General features: G+C 40.0%; 1 protein-coding gene across 1 annotated transcript in view; it reads left to right on the plus strand.

Annotated features, from left to right (window-relative positions):
* Positions 1-293: 293 nt before the first annotated feature.
* The window catches only part of LOC129684833 (P2R1A-PPP2R2A-interacting phosphatase regulator 1-like), a 36,457-nt gene continuing 21,894 nt past the window's right edge, over positions 294-14,856 (plus strand). The window contains exons 1-2 of the mRNA XM_055618069.1: positions 294-481; positions 5,534-5,612. Of these exons, the coding sequence (XP_055474044.1) occupies positions 294-481; positions 5,534-5,612 (267 nt within the window). The remainder of the gene's footprint in view (positions 482-5,533; positions 5,613-14,856) is intronic.

The following is a 14,856-nucleotide window of genomic DNA, read 5'->3' on the forward strand; positions in this document are numbered from 1 at the left end:
AATCTGTAGGGTTTTGTTTCCTTTTGTTTTTGACAGTTATATGTTGCCAAGGATTAGAAAAGGGAGAAGAATTCACTTAGTCATTGGTATTAGTGACTTAGACCTTTTCGGCAATCAGGGATCCAGGTGAGAACTAAGATTTTAAGCTAGTTCTGCCCACGCTTATGTCCACAAATATTAGGGACACTACAGCTGCAAAGGTGAGTGCCCTTACTCATCTGAGGGCTCTGCCACGCTTATCTATCCCTCCCCCATTTGCATTTCTCCTTACAGCATCTCCCCACCAACACAACATGTCTATAAATGAAGAAGAGCCGGACATCTTTCAAAGTTTTCAACTAAGCAGCGGGTTTGTCCTCAACACTGATATGATGAAGGAGAAAATGGAAGCAGAGAATTTAGGACCATCACCAGCTTCCACTGCTATAGAACCCAGCCTCTTCAGAAGACCCATCAACAACCCTTTGTTCAATGGATTTGGGTGAGCAGGGTGGATGTACCTGAGGGCAAAGGGAGGGGGTGTTGGACAAAATGACATCTGATAGAATCTCCCTGCTTTTATATATCAAGGTCTTACGAGCGTATTCCACATCCCTGTTTTCTAAAGATCCCACCTCAGCCTAGTAGAGGAGAGGGAGTGGATGGGCCAAACTGAGGGACTGCATTCACCCCACCCTCAGGTTAACACATATCTGAACATTCTCCTCTGAGGGATCTTCATGGACCCCACTATAGCCACCAATTGGTGTGGAACATGACATTTCACCTTATCTCTTAGCCACTCCATTGAAGAAGCTGAGCATCCCTCCACCCAGGCCTCCAGATTTGTTATGACTATTGCCTTTTCGTTTTCTCAGCTGACTTTGTCACCTTTGCTTGACCTTCACCTCCTGCACACTGAAGATGGAAATGGTTGTCAAGCAAATAAAAGTGGACTTTTTAAAATACCTAGTTTTTTCTGAAAAAAACAAACAAACAAACAACAACAACAAAAAAACCTTAGGTAGTACAGAAAGTTGATCTCTTGAATTATGCACTCTCAGTGGGTAATATCCCCCAGCCACAAAAAGAAGAAATAATTGGTTCAGAACTATATTTTACTCGTTTGTTGTGCAAAGTACAGGTAGACATATGGTATATGATCAGTTAAGTGGTGCATAAGTAGTTGTCTTAGTTATTTCTTTTTGTTGTGATAAAACACCACAACCACAGCAACTTAAAAAAGAAACATTTAATTTGGGGCTGGTGGTTTCAGAGGGTTAGAGTCTGTGAGCATCCTGTCAGGGCATGGCAGCAGGCAGGCAAGCATGGCACTGGATCAGAGCTGAGAGCTCACATCTTGAGAAACAACCACAAGGGGGAATGAAAGAGGCATACTGGAGGTGGCTTCAGTCTTGAAACCTCAAAACAGTTCTCCAGTAACACACTGCCTTCAACAAAGCTGCACCTCTTTTTTTTTTTTTTTTTAAAGACAGGGTTTTGCTGTATAGCCCTGGCTGTTCTGGATTCACTTTGTAGACCACACTTGCCTTGAGCTCACAGAGATCCACCTATCTGTGCCACCCTGAGTTGCTGGGCTTACAGGCATGTGCCACCACCTCCCAGCAAAACTGCACCTCCTAATCCTCCCCAAACAATTCCACCAACTGGGTACCAAGTGTTCAAACATGTGAGTCCATGGGGAGATTCTCATTCAAACCACCAGACTGGTATTAATTTTGCTGTAGGGACTGAAAAGATAGTTCAGTGGGTAAACTGATTGATACACAAGCATGAAGATCTGATTCCAGAACCCCAGAGGCTGCAATAAAAGCCAATCATGGCAGTGAGGATTTGCAATGCTAGCACTTGGGATCCATAGACAGGTAGAGCCCAGGGACTTGCTAGACAGACAGACAGACTAGCTTAAATGATGAGCTTTGTATCTTTAATGTCTACCAGATAAATTACTATTAACACAGCTTTCTGTACAAATGTTACTTTATACAATAAAACCTGGAGCTATGGAATTTATCTCTAATTGCACATTAATATTAAATAAAATTCTCCAGTCCTGAGCACAACAAAGAAACCTAAGGAAAAATAACATCTCTCTGTGTGTTCTTCACTCTGTGTGTCATTGTTGGAGATCTTCCTCTATTGTCCTCCGCCTTACTTTTTGAAACGGGGCCTCTCACCAAACCAGGCACTTACCATTTCACCAAGTCAAAGCTTTTGACATCATTGGTGTTTTTACTCAAAACAAAAAGTATAATAAAGAGACAGACAGACAGACAGACAGACAGACAGGCACTTCTGATATAACCTACCAAGCACAGAAAAGCACAAGTCCTTGGGTTCAGTTCCTAGTATAGGGTAAGGAGTAAAAATTTGGAAGTAAAGTCGGGGGCATTGGTGTACACCTGTAATTCCAACACTCAGGAAGGCAAAGGCAGGAGGATCTCTGCGAGTTCAAGGCCAACCTGGTGTACAGAGTGAGTCTAGGACAGCCAAGCCAAGGCTACACACAAAAGAGAAACCATGTCTCAAACAACAACAACGAAAAACCCAACTCCCCCAAACAAAAACAAAAACAAACAAAGGAAGTAAATGATCTTGCTACATGAAGTTGTGTGAGGTGATGAAAAGAGAGGAGTGAGGATAAAAAGGGAAAAACCAAAACAGGATATTTGATTTGTTTGTTTTTGTTTGAGAGTCCCAGGAATTGAACGTAGAGCCTCAAGCCATCTACGTAAGCTCAATACACTGAATGATATGCTCAGCCCAGGAACTTCTTATAAGCAGTAGTACTGTCTTGCAGAGTTCACATCTAGAAAATTCGCTCCTCAGAAAATACAGACATTTTTTTATACATGGAATTTGATATATAATTAGAAAATCGCTTGTAAAATGTGACAGTGTTTAGCAAACTGCAGGTAGGATACATCTACTACTGGAAACATAGTTGGTAAAGTAGTGAGACACTAAGACTCTAAGGCATCAGTAAGGGAGTATGGTGCATGTGCAACTGGATCTCTAGGAGGGGAAAAGGAATTTGACTAAGGCTCAGTACAATCTTACTTTACACCAATTCTTCCTTCGGAGTAAGTCGGACCGCACCCTAACTCGGAAATATACTATAAACCACAAAAGAAGTCCTCACATAGGCAAGTCTCTAACTTCAGGCATGGAAGACACAAGTCCCATGTTATGTCAAATGTTTTGACAGCTGAGTGTGGTGGCTCATACTTGTAATCCCAGCACTTGGAAGGCTGGGGCATAAGGGTTTTTATACTATCAATCTCCGCTTAGCTTAACTGCTATGGCCAAAACTTTTGACAGAGTCTTACGGAACAGGCTGTGTTCAAACTGGTGATATCTTGCCTCCACCTCTGAAGTGTTGGGATTAGAGAACACCACACCTGGATTCAGTACTATATATAAGATAGTTTTCCAATACTACATTTATGGTAATTTTTCAATCCTACATTTAAAAGTAAAGTTTTTTTTTAAAGCCTTTTCTCTGCTCCTTATTTAAAAGATTAGAAGCTGGGATAGGGGTGTGACACTCTGACAGAGCCTAGCATGTATGAGACCCTGGGATTGATCCCCAGCATCACACACAGGCAAACATATCCACAAACCTACTTGAGCTGAATGTGAGTTCAAACCAGCCTATGCAGCTCAGTGAGTAAAAGGAGGGCTGAGAGTATATCTCAAAAGTAGAGCCTTGGCTACCATGTTTAATCCTCACTATGAAAGTAAAATAATAAATAAAATATTAATAATGGCGGTCACTGGTATTTAAAAGAATTAATTACTATTAATTGTGCATATTTGTGGGGTACAGCAAAATTATTCAACACATGTGTATGATATGTAAAAATCAAATCAAGGGAGTTGCTATTCCTATTTCCTTAAAACTTTTTAGTACAGATTAGTACAAATAATTGCATTTTCAGACTCTGTGTATAGTTCAAGTATATAATGTGTGCTGATCAAAGAAGAGTAACTAACATTTCTCACTCTTAGCTACTTTGTGTCTGTTGCCTCTAAGTTCCTCTCTTGTAGTTAGTTCTAAACTACAGACTAGGTTCCTGTGAACTCTGATTACTGTGCTATACTTGGCAAAAGAAAAACAGAGAAGCTATGTTTGGGTCAAGATCTTGATCTGAAATTTTTCTAGTCCCTGAAACCCAAAAGCATGTAGTCAGACTGTGGAGGGCTTTGAAAGTCTTAATAAAGACCTTGGTGTGACAGATCAAAGCCACTGAAAATTGTGAGCTAGAGAGCAAACTGTTCTTTAGGAAGGTGACCCTGGCAGTCCGCTGCAGAGTTTGGAATATGGCAAGAACAGAGGTGAGGAGGCCAAAGAGACCATTGTGTAGTTTGTGTGTAAGGAAAAATGCTTTGAAGTGTTTTTTGGCAACGATCCTAAGAGAGAATAAGATGGACAGAAAATAGAGTTGAGGGGTGCAGCGTAAAAGAATGACACTTGATTGGATATCAGCAGAAAGTAGAAAGTGTTAGAGTTTTGTTTTGTTTTGTTTTGTTTTGTTGGAGAAAGAGAGAGAGAACACTTCATATAGCCCAGGTTGGCTTCAGACTCACCATGTAACTGAGACTGGCATTGAATTCCTGATTCCCCTGCCTTTACCTCCCTAGTGCTGGGATTATAGGCATGTATTCCTGGCTAAATACGTTTTCTTATAGTCAATGGAGAAACCCGGATAAACAGTACACAGGAAGCATCTGTATTCTTCTGTGACTTCTTTGGAGTTAAGCCAAAAAGCTATGACAAAAAGGAACATAGAGGACTAAAGACTTCTTCTGGGTGACACGGTCAAATAAGATTTGAGGCCACCCGTGTAAGCCACAGGCAAGCTGGGAACATAAACTCCGGTTTCAGTGGGCAGTGGTTGGCTGCTCAGCTTGTCTGCTCCTATTTGCAGTGTGGGAATGTGGCCCGGTGTTGCACAAACTTGCAAACTTTCAGTTGAAGCAAGAAATATTGAGTCTGGGTTGTTGTTGTTGTTGTTGTTTAATGTGAAATCTCTTAGAGTAGGCAATTCAAGACCATTTTAATACCATAGGGCACAGCTTACCTGCAGACAATCACAGATCCTTTGAGCCCTGCTATTGGTTATGGTTCTTTATGTAATAGTTCAGACATTAAGAGAGGATCTGTGCTTGCACATTGTTGCTCTGATCATAAGATTAAATCAGTTACATGTTTATACAAAAAAATGGAGTATTTCCAAGGTTACAGTAAATTATGCTTATTCTCAGTAGAACAGTTAGAGGTAAAATGGCTTATCTGAAAATTTCTTACCTTATAAGGAAACTTGTTTAAGCCTAGCTGACTAAGTGCCCCTCCTCTGTGCGTGTGTGTCAGTGTGTGTGTGCATGCGTGTGCACGTGTGTGTGAAAACATCTGCATAGCTATTTCAGCCAAGAAGTCATTTATTGCATAGTGTTTCTCTTTAACTATAAGTTATGTTTTTTAAAAATTTGGTAATAGATTTTATATGTCCAATGTTTTCTTCTGTCTTAGTGATAATGCACAGAGATTCCAAGTTGAAACTTTAAGAATGAGAAGGAATGGCTCTCCATTTCTGAATCGCAATGCTTTGGTAAGAAAATGCTTATTATGGCATCCCTTTCTAAGACACGCTTCTTGGTCTTCAGGGGTGATTCTCAGACTTGAGTGTGGACTATGTAGGGCTTGCTGAAATGCAGCCAGGTCTCACCTTTCAGAATTCCTGACTCACAAGGTCTGGGATGGAGCCTGAAAATGTTCATTTCTAGAAAGTTTTGGCTTTGAAAAACAACTTCTCTAAACATTACTAAGAGACAACAAATACATCCAATACAGTTACAGTTATTTTGCTGCAGCTGGAACAAAACCAGCTTTGAAATCCCTTATGAATTTAACACTGAAATATATTTTCAAGTCCATTATGAATTTAACACTGAGCTATATTTTTGTATGTAAAGCCATCTAGCTTCCATTCTCAGGCTTTTTTAAAGTAGTTTTCAGTCCTTTTTAGTTAAACTTTTATCCAACGTTCATCTGGAATTGTAGTTAAAATTTCTCATTCATGGTGTTAACATGCAGTCTCTAAATTATAACTCCTTTTCTAATCATTAAAGCTAGGAAGAGATTCTTATAGGTCAGTAAGTCAAAAGATGAATGATTCACCATACAAAAATTTTTAAATGATGTAAATTGTTGTTCAACATTGATTCAATGAGTTATTTTAGGGACACAAGGAGAAGCATTCAGTGCATTCAACCTGTGTATGAATCACCACCTCTCTAGCTTCAACAAGTGGGTATCTTTGTCTTACTGTTGGGATGGTGGGCGGCCTTTAATGTTCCACCATTGATTAATCTATGAAGGGCCTTTGTCATGATAAGGAAGTCCCCATCTACTCCTACTAGTTTGAATTGTTGTAATTTTTCTGTATCATTTGAAATGCTTGTGTGTCCTTTCCCATTTGTTCTATTAATAGGGTATATTATGCAGATTTTCTTATGTTGATTCACCTTTAGATTCCTGGTATAAATCTTTTGCCATTAATCTACAGTTTTCTTGTGATAGTTTTACTGGCTTCACGTATCTGGGTAATGCTAGCTTCATAAAACATTGGAATGCTATTGATCCTTCTTTCCTTTTCCTGGACCCCCTAACTTGCCTTCCCTTCTCCTCCCCTCTCCTTCCCTTCCTTCCTCAGGCTGCTTCTTCTTTTACCTTCTCACCCTTGCTCTTCTGATCTTCTCTCCTACCTCCTACCTCTTTTCTCTCCTTTTCATCCCTCCTTTCCTCCTCCTCTTCCACTTCCTACACCCTTCTATTCACCTCCTCATTTCCTTTCCCACTCACTTCCTCTCCTCCTTCCCACCCAACCTTCCCCTCCTTCCCTCCTAGCACATTATGCCACCTCTTCTCCTCCTGCCTACCCACTCTTTCTTCTCTTCCAAGTTCCCCTCTTTCCTGCTCCTTCTCTCTTCTCCCCACTTCTCTCCTCCCCTCCTCCTCCCTCCCTCCTCCTCACCACCTACCTACACCTTCTGTTCTCTCTCCCACATCACTTTCCTTCCCCTCTTTCACCTCCTCTCTTCTCCATCCTCCTCAGCAACTCCTTCTCTCTTCCACCTTTTTTCTTTTCCCCAGTTCTTCTCCTCTCCCCTGCTTTTCTACATCCTCCCTTTTCTCCTCTTCCTTCAGCATCTCCTCTCTCCTCCTCTTTATCTCTCTTCCCCTCTTCTCTCTGCTTTCCCATTCTCTATTCCACCTCCCCTCTCTCTCTTACTCCCTTTTCCCTCCTTTGTCTCCCTTCCCTCTTTCCTCCCATCTCCCCTTCCCTTTTCTTCTTTCTCCCTCCTTGTCTCCTGCCCCATCCCCTCTCTTCCTTTTCCTCAACTTCTTCTCCTGTTCCTCCCCAACCATTCCACTCTGTTCTTTCCTTTCCCTTCCTTTCTCTTCTTCTACTTCCTCATCCTTTCCCCTCATCCTTTTCCCAATTCTTATCTTTCCCAGTCTCTCTTCCCTCACTCCTCCTTTCTTCCTCTTTACCTCCTCTCTATTTTCCCCTTCCCCATCTCTTTTCTCTTTTCTTTCTCTCCCCTCTCTCTCCCCTTCTCTTGTCACTTCTTCCCTCTCCCTCCTTCCCTCCCTCTCTCCTCCTACCTCCCATCATTCTCTTCCTCCCCCCTCCCCGCCTTCTGCTCCCCTCCTTCTCTACTCCTTTATTCTCCTTGCTTCCAGAGTCTGACATCCTGGGTTCAGTCCCTAGAATCTGTATGGTAGAAAGGCAGAGCTGACTTCTGAAAGTTTTTCTTTGACCTTAACATTCATGTGCAATGGCATACATATACCCACACATGTACACAAATAATAAATTAACAAATAAGCAAACATTAAAGAATTTTTTAGAAGCTATGGAGTTGAAAAAAGAGCAAGGGAGTACATGGCTTGAAGTGTTGGAGGGAGGAAGGAGAAAAGGAAAACAATATAGTTGTATTTTAATTTCAAAAAATTAAATGATATTTAAAAATAAAAAATAGCATATTTGATGAGCTGGAAGAAAGGAATAGAATGTGGAGAAAGGTGAGTATGTAAAGATTTAAAAGGAGTACACTGTATATAGGATGGATAGAAGTATAAGGATAGGAAGACATAATTCCAGTTCTTGGGAAGTTAAGGTAGGGAGATTGGGAGTTTAAGGGCATACTGGGTTCTATAGCAAGGCCAGGCTGAACTACACTGTAAAATTTTTGTCTCAAAACACAGACACACACCTTAACCAACCAAACAACAATACAGAAATCTAGTCATGCTAAAGATTCTGTATGTTATTTTATGCTTAGTGAAAAGTCACTGAAGAGTTCTAAGGCTGTGGTTGTTATGAACAAATTTGCAGTTAAAAAAAATCCTGGGGGCCAGGTGGGGGTGGTGCATGCCTTTAATGCCAGCACTCAGGAGGCAGGTGGATCTTGGAGTTACAGAGAAAGTTCCAAGACAGGGCTACAAAGACAAAACTTTGCCTTAAGACAAACGAACAAACAAACAACAACAAGTTACCTGGGCTGAAGAGATAGCTCAGAGGTTAAGAGCACTTGCTGCTCTTTCAGAAGACTGAAATTCCCAGCACCCAAGCTTCTCTCCCAATACAACTCCTGTTCCTAGGGATCTAACATCATCTGGCCTCCAAGAGGGGAGGGAACTGTACTTATATGCACAAAAATACATACACACATAACTAAAAATAAGAATAAAATATTTGAAAATTATCCTGGCTTCATGGGCTGGAGATGTAATTCAATTACTAGAGTGCCTGCCCAGTGTGTACAGAGTCTTGGGTTTGAGCCTCACCACCACATAAACTGGGTATGATGGTTCATACCTGGAATCCCAAAACGTAGGAGGTGGAAAGCAAAAATATCAGAATTTCCTAGTCATCCTTAGCTACATGCTCAGCATGTTCAATGCCAGTGTGGACTACACAAGATTCTGTCTCAAAAATAAATAACAAACATTAAAATGTTTAAACTAATTTTTAACATTAATTTGTTTTTGCCTTTACAGCCAAAGATAGATTAGAAAAAGGCAAAAGCAGATGCATGTGTATTTAATAACCATAGTATATGATGGGACTGGAGAGATGTCTCAGTGGTTAAGAGCACTTGCTGCCTTGCAGAGGACCTGGCTTCAGTTGTAAAAGCCATTTCATTGGAGAAAAGAGTGAGATACAATGATGTCAGACTATTTCCCGATGAAACATGGAAAGTAAAGTTACTAATAAATAACACTGTACATATAAGCTCAGTTCAGTTGTATGGGGTCAGGTTACCTTGGCTAAGCCTTAATTACCTCATCTGTAAGATGAGAGTGTGATAACATTGACATTATCGGCTACTTTTGGATAATTACATTTATCATAATAAAGCATTTAGCACATCACTAGCACATACCGAATGGTCAATGAATATTAAATGGTGTGTGTGTGTGTGCGTGTGTGTGTGTGTGTGTGTGTGTGTGTGTATAAGTGTGCATGTACAGGTGTGCATAATTGTGGAGGTCAAAGATGGATATCAAGTACCTTCCCCTGTCTTTTTTCACTGTATTCTTTTGAGACAGGGTCACTCACTGAACCGGAAGCTCACCAATTCAGTTAGACTGGCTGATCAGCTGGTTGTGGGGATCTTTCTGTTCTGGGATCACATGTGTACACCGTCATGCCTGGCTTTTATATACCTGCAGGGGATCTGAACTCAGGTCTTCATGCTTGCGTAGAAAACACTTCAAACTGATTCATCCTTCCAGCCCCCAAGTGTTTTTGGTACTGATAATGTGTGTAGACAGTAACCATGTGCCCAGCATTTTAATGCAATTCAATAGGGATTAGAGCTTTTTAGTTTACATAAGATTCAGCTTAATACAATGTGTATTTAAAACAAACCATCTTGTATAATGGGTCCACCTTGCAAAGAACTGAAGTCATTTAACTTATTTAATGACGGGGATCTCAAGATTTTATTGATTTAGCTTGCTATGATAACACCAGACATACGTTTTTATTGTGACAAAGTATCACTTCATTATTGATGTAAAACAAATGTAAGTAATAGGTTTACATTAGTACAGAAATGATAAGTTATCTAGGAGAATGACATGATGAATTATAATACTATAGGCAGAAGCAACAAAATCCCACTAGAAGAGGTTTAGGCTATAAGATGTCAGCTAATAAAGGAGGTTCCAGGATTGGCTAATTCAATCGTTTGGTGATGTCATTAGAGACCCAAATTCCTCCCATGTCTGCACCCTCCCTTTCTCAGTAGTCTCACTAACAATTTAGTAATTAGATCTAAGTTCAAGTTATGCACATAACATGATCATATATGTGTTTATCAAACTTCTATTAGTAGTTATCTCTGGAGCATTCCATCATAGGACAAACTTAACTTCTACTTTCTACATTTCTATAGTATTTAAATATTTTCAACAAAGCATGAACAATAGTTTTTATTATCCCCTTCTTCCCAGCCCCTCCCAAACACTATTCTTTCAGTCTTTATGGATTCTTACTATGTAGCCTAAGCTGGCTTTCGACTTGCAACCTTTCTGCCTCTGTCTCACTAATCTGATATGTCCTCAGAAGAAATTGAGTGACTAGCCATGCATTTTGTAGAGACCTTCAAACTTTGGTCATAGACTTAAGAGCTCATGGTTTCACAATATAACAATCCATTTGCTAAATGACCTAGAGAGTATGTTTTCTTCATCAACCCACTCATTATTTTCCTTTTCTTTTCATTTAATTTCACTTCTTTCTTTCTTTTCCTTTCTTTCTTTCCTTCCTTCCTTCCTTCCTTCCTTCCTTCCTTCCTTCCTTCCTTTACTTCCTTCCTTCCTTCCTTCCTTTCTTTCTTTCTTTCTTTCTTTCTTTCTTCCTTCCTTTCTTTCTTTCTTTTTAAGACAGGATTGAGTTGTGTGGCCTATGCTGTCTTCAAACTCGAGTTCTTCTGCCAAGTGCTGCAGCTGTAGGCATGTGCTACCACAGAGGGCCCAAACATTTTAACTATATGGTCCTTAATATCTATGGAATAGAATATTAGCTTTACACATTGGCCACCACAAGCTCCAAATCAGTGTATGTTCCCCTAATAGCAAATGCATCATTTCATTCCTAGCACCATTCTGTGTTCTGTCTATCTAGTCCACATCACTCCCTGTGAAGTGCTAATACAAGCTGCCTTGAGTCATTTCTGGAACCAGGCAGAACAATCTCTTACCATAGCCTACAGCCCTTCCTTCAGGGTTGTATCTGTAGCAACTGCACTAGGAAATGAGTTAAAAAATAGTAAAACTAGGACATTTTAAAATTAATTATTTTAAAAATATTTATACAAATTAATTTTTAATTCTGTTTCTCATTTCCATGCAGTATAGGCGCCACAGAAACTCAAGATTCTGCCTCAACCTCTAGAGTACTGGGATTCATAGACCACTATACCCAGCTGTGCTTTTTAGAAAAAGTAAATCCCAGACTTCTTTAATTTCTTTAGTTAAACACATTTGTTGGTAGTGAGTTTCAGCTAGTTCACTCTAGCCCCCTCCACCTCATGACATCATTTCTTGGCACTGGTACTCTTGCTTCCTTCCAAGGAATTTCATCCTCCTAGACTACAACCCAGTTCTATTTCAGCTTCAGTATCTTGTTTCACATAAGAGAAAAACACAAAGCAACTTCCTTGCAAGCACCACTTTATTTTGGGGGAAACTGACTTCCAGAGTTCTTGCTTTCTTTGGTTGATTTTCCACATGGGTACTACTAAAAGAACCAGCCAATCAAATATTTGAGCTACATGTATCCAATTTAAAATTCCTCCATTGGCTTATGGTTCTATAAGTTCACTTCAGCCCTACTCAACACGATGAGATTCATTTCAGTCACACTGTCCTCTCATGATTTCCTGAGCAAAGTTTTCCGATAGGAAATTTTAGGTCTTTGCTTCAAATTAAACTGGCCCTTTGCACTATTAATTATCAACATATATATATACTTAATCAATATATGCATATATATATATACATAAAGTATATCAGTATATATACTTATATTGATACTTACTAGAAGATCAAAATATCTTCCAAGAAATCTAGTATAATAAGTGTGGAATGATTTGCCACCTCTTTCTCCCTCCTTCCCTCCATCCCTCTCTCTCTCTCTCTCTCTCTCACACACACACACACACACACACACACACACACACACACAGTGTATTGAAACATTAGGCCAAAAAAATGGCTAGAAAATAGCTGGTTTCAGTTAGCAGCCCCCACTTGTCATACACCACCTCTGGCTAGGAACTAAACCATGCTTAGAGCTGAATATCTGCAGATGTCCATTCAAATTAAATATAGAGTGCTGCTGGGTAGAACCTCCTACTTGTTCCTCTCCTATATTTACTGGGGTCAATAATTTGTCTACAATTAAAATTTTGAGCATATCTTCTAAAACTCTCTGTCATCTTCAACTCTTTTGGCATCAGAACCTTCTCTTCTTTCTCTCCCTGCCTGGCTGCACACTAGGCTAATATCCTTGCTAAAATATATCAATCATTTTCACTTTTCTATGGCATATGCAACCAAACTCCTCACTCTACAGGGCGCAACTCAAATCAAATGCCACCTTAAGCCTCTGTTCTCTGTCTCTTACTCCCCTGAATGCCTGCTTGGCCTTTGTTTTTTTATCCCCATTATCCTTTCCTTCCATTTGCCATTTGCTTCTTGTCGCTTTGTCCTTCTTTTGTCTACATGTTTTCTAATGTGTGCATTTTTTTTAAACATTTACTTTACTTTAAAGTGTGTGTGCGTTTGTGTGTGTATAAATACCCAGGGAGTCCAGACAAGAGTGCTGAATCCCCTGAATCTGGAGTTGCAGGCAGTTGTGTGCTGGGAATTTAACTCAGGTCCTCTGCAAGCACAGTACACATTCATAACTGCTGAGCCGTCTCACCAGCCTCTGTCTAAATGATTTTATTTGAGGCAAATATTTTCACTAAGTATTTTCGCCACTCCAAAATAAAATAATGCAAAGGGGGCAAAATTAGTTTTCAGCTGGGGTTCTTCTCTGTGTTTTGTGTGTTTCTACAGGCTTCTATTATGTGTTCCAGGTTACCTGAAAGTCTAATCCTCCTCCTTCAGCTTCTGAGGTTTGGCATTACGGATGTGCACCATCATGCCCAATAGTTCTCATTTTGATATATTTGTTTCCATCGTTGGTTTCCTAAAGGGATCATAAGGTCCCTGAAGGACATATTTATAGTTAGCTATGTCTTAATCTCTTCTTTTTCCCTTTGATAAGAAAAGCAGCTCCTTACATACAATAAGGGTGTGACAAATACTAAAATGTAGGAGTTAGTCATACTTCTACCAAAACTATGACGAAAACAGTGATAATAATCTCCAGATGTAACCTCTATAGGAACTCAAAGGCGTGCCCTTTAAAAGAAAATTTTCTTTTTGAGAAGGGATAGCCTATGTAGCCCTGGCTGTCCTGGAACTTGCCATGTAGGCCAGGCTGGCCTTGAACTCACAGAGATCTGCTTGCCTCTGCCTCCTGAGTATTGGGACAACAGATGTGCACCACCCCATGGGGTGCCATGTGTAATTTCTGTTTGGATTTTTCAATTAATGTATGAATATTTTGTGGCCATTTTTACAATCTTCACTGTTCTTCTACCGTCTAGCAAAAGATTATGGGAAAGATGATTTTTATACTACGAACAAAACATCATTAGTGAAGTAATCTGCTCTTGCAGAAGTCATGTGATAACATTTAAAACATAGTAAAACATAAGGTCATCTCTTTCAAGAAAGCATGTGTTTGACACACATTCATCTTCACTCTTTTTCTTGGCTGCCATATGCCTATTATTTTCAACTGTGAGGCTTACACTGAGTGCTTTTTCCACTTTCTAATCATTCCAACCCACTTCCTTCATTCCAAGCCCCATTTCATTTAGACCACTGACTATTTTTCAAGCCCTCCTTCCTTCACTCGAAACTTTCCCCACATATCGCTACTACTTTGTTTTTAGCCTTTCAAAGCAGACAAGACTTGCTTGTCTAAAAGACCTTTAAGATGTAGGAGTGCAGAGAAACCTATACTTTGCTTTCTATTGAGAACAAAGGCTAAATTGCAAAACTTACAATTCAGTTTCAGCCACTTTTCATCAAATTGGTTTTCTGCCACTTCCTCCCAGTCAGTTCTGTCAACCTTGAGCTTCTCTGTGCCTGGTTACATGCCCCTCTACCTGAGTTGTTATTCCTTTTCATTGGAATGCCTTCTGTACAGAGTTAGAACTCCTACCTCCAGCTGGAGAGATAGTTCAGTGGTTAAGAGCACGTGCTTCTCTTGCAGAGGACCTGGATTTGAATCCCAGCACCCACATAGGGATTTGCAGTCATTTGTAACTCCAGTCTCAGGGTATCCAAAGCTCTCTTCTGACTTTTAAGGGCACCAGGCACACATGTGGCTACATACAGCAAAACACTTATACATATAAAATAATAAATCTAAGTTTTCCTGTCTACTTTGTGAGGCCTCCTATTGGACCACAGGCACAATTCTTCCCTTTGGAACTCCCACAAGTCAGAACTCTGCTCTGGTGTTTCTTTGTTTTTGTTTTTACTAGCTAGTTCAGGAAGATAGTGTATTTACTTCCGGATCCTCAGGTCCTAGCAAAATGCTTTATCACACAGTAGGTACTCATTAGGTATTTTTGAAATGTTCCACTCAGTGTGTTCTTAATATAAAATGAGGCTGGGGATATAGCTCAGTGGCACAACACGTACCTATCATA

This window comes from Psammomys obesus, unplaced genomic scaffold (assembly GCF_907164565.1).
Source record: "Psammomys obesus unplaced genomic scaffold, mPsaObe1.curated_primary_1811, whole genome shotgun sequence".
Classification (NCBI taxonomy): Eukaryota; Metazoa; Chordata; class Mammalia; order Rodentia; family Muridae; genus Psammomys; species Psammomys obesus.